Source organism: Eurypyga helias, unplaced genomic scaffold (assembly GCF_000690775.1).
Source record: "Eurypyga helias isolate BGI_N326 unplaced genomic scaffold, ASM69077v1 scaffold5739, whole genome shotgun sequence".
Taxonomy (NCBI): Eukaryota; Metazoa; Chordata; class Aves; order Eurypygiformes; family Eurypygidae; genus Eurypyga; species Eurypyga helias.
Genome location: NW_010271257.1, coordinates 6291 through 7379, shown reverse-complemented (window position 1 = coordinate 7379; position 1089 = coordinate 6291). Strand labels below are relative to the sequence as shown.

Below are 1089 nucleotides of genomic sequence, written 5' to 3'. Positions count from 1 at the left end.
AATTCTTTCGATAGTCACTGTTGAGGTGAGAATCCTTTGGAGGTACTGCAGCTTTTTCAACCTTATTTATAGTCATATATGAATTTAGTAATTTGTACTCTCATCCAAAGGACACAAATCTTGACAGTTTCTGATTTGGGATTTTTGTTTATTTTGATTAAAAGTGTAAATTTTCACTAATTAGCCAGGCTGCACAGGCTATCGATCACATTTTGCCTAGCAATTCTCTCTTCCTGATTATTGGAATATTTAAATTCTGTTTTTTAAAAAAAAAAAAAAGATAATAATAAAGAAGTAGAGAATCTTTCTAAAAATCTACCTGCTATCTTTCCATGAGCCAGACAAATCAGCTTTGTCCCAAACAAATCAGTTTTAAATATCTGTAAGTAGCCTTGTATCACATTACCAGAAAAAAACCCAAGGGTTTAAAATAAGTGTGTATATATGTGTATGTAGTTCCACCTTCATTAAGCATCTGAAGACAGAACATGATCATACATGAAAATAATGCAACAGTGCTGTGTTTTATGAACTTCTCCCTCTCCCAATTTCCTGAACAAGGTGGCAACTATGACAGTCGATTTGATGTGGACAAGGGCACGGGAACTATCATTGTCGCTAGACCTCTTGATGCAGAACAGAAATCAAATTACAACTTGACAGTAGAGGCAACAGATGGAACCAGATCTATCAGCACTCAGGTAATGGACTTTCTAATGAAGTACTTAACAGATGAATGAGTTTGTAGTTGGGGGTGGGGAGGGTGTTGCATTTTCTCTTTACCATTGTTTTCATCCTGAACAACGAATATGGTATATACAGATGAGGGACTCGTGTCTAACATAACTGGATTCTGATATTCATAGAACTGTGCTGTTTGGCAGTCCATGTGGAAGGTTGTGTGTTACTATGCTGTAGTCTGAATCAGCAGCTTCTAAGTTATATCATTTTCTTACATTAGCTGAATAAATGAAAACAGAAACTAAGCCCTTCCATGCATGATTTACTCACAAGAAAAGGATTAATACTTCTTATCTGAATTACCCCCCTTTATTCAACTCCCCCAAAATCACCAAATAATATGATTAC

At 35.6% G+C, this 1089-nt stretch overlaps 1 protein-coding gene across 1 annotated transcript in view; it reads left to right on the top strand.

Annotated features, from left to right (window-relative positions):
* Positions 1 to 701, top strand: part of LOC104514921 (protocadherin Fat 1-like) — a gene marked incomplete at its 3' end in the record, with an annotated part of 62330 nt that extends 61629 nt beyond the window's left edge. The window contains exon 7 of the mRNA XM_010158734.1: positions 562 to 701. Within this exon, the coding sequence (XP_010157036.1) occupies positions 562 to 701 (140 nt within the window). The remainder of the gene's footprint in view (positions 1 to 561) is intronic.
* Positions 702 to 1089: the final 388 nt, after the last annotated feature.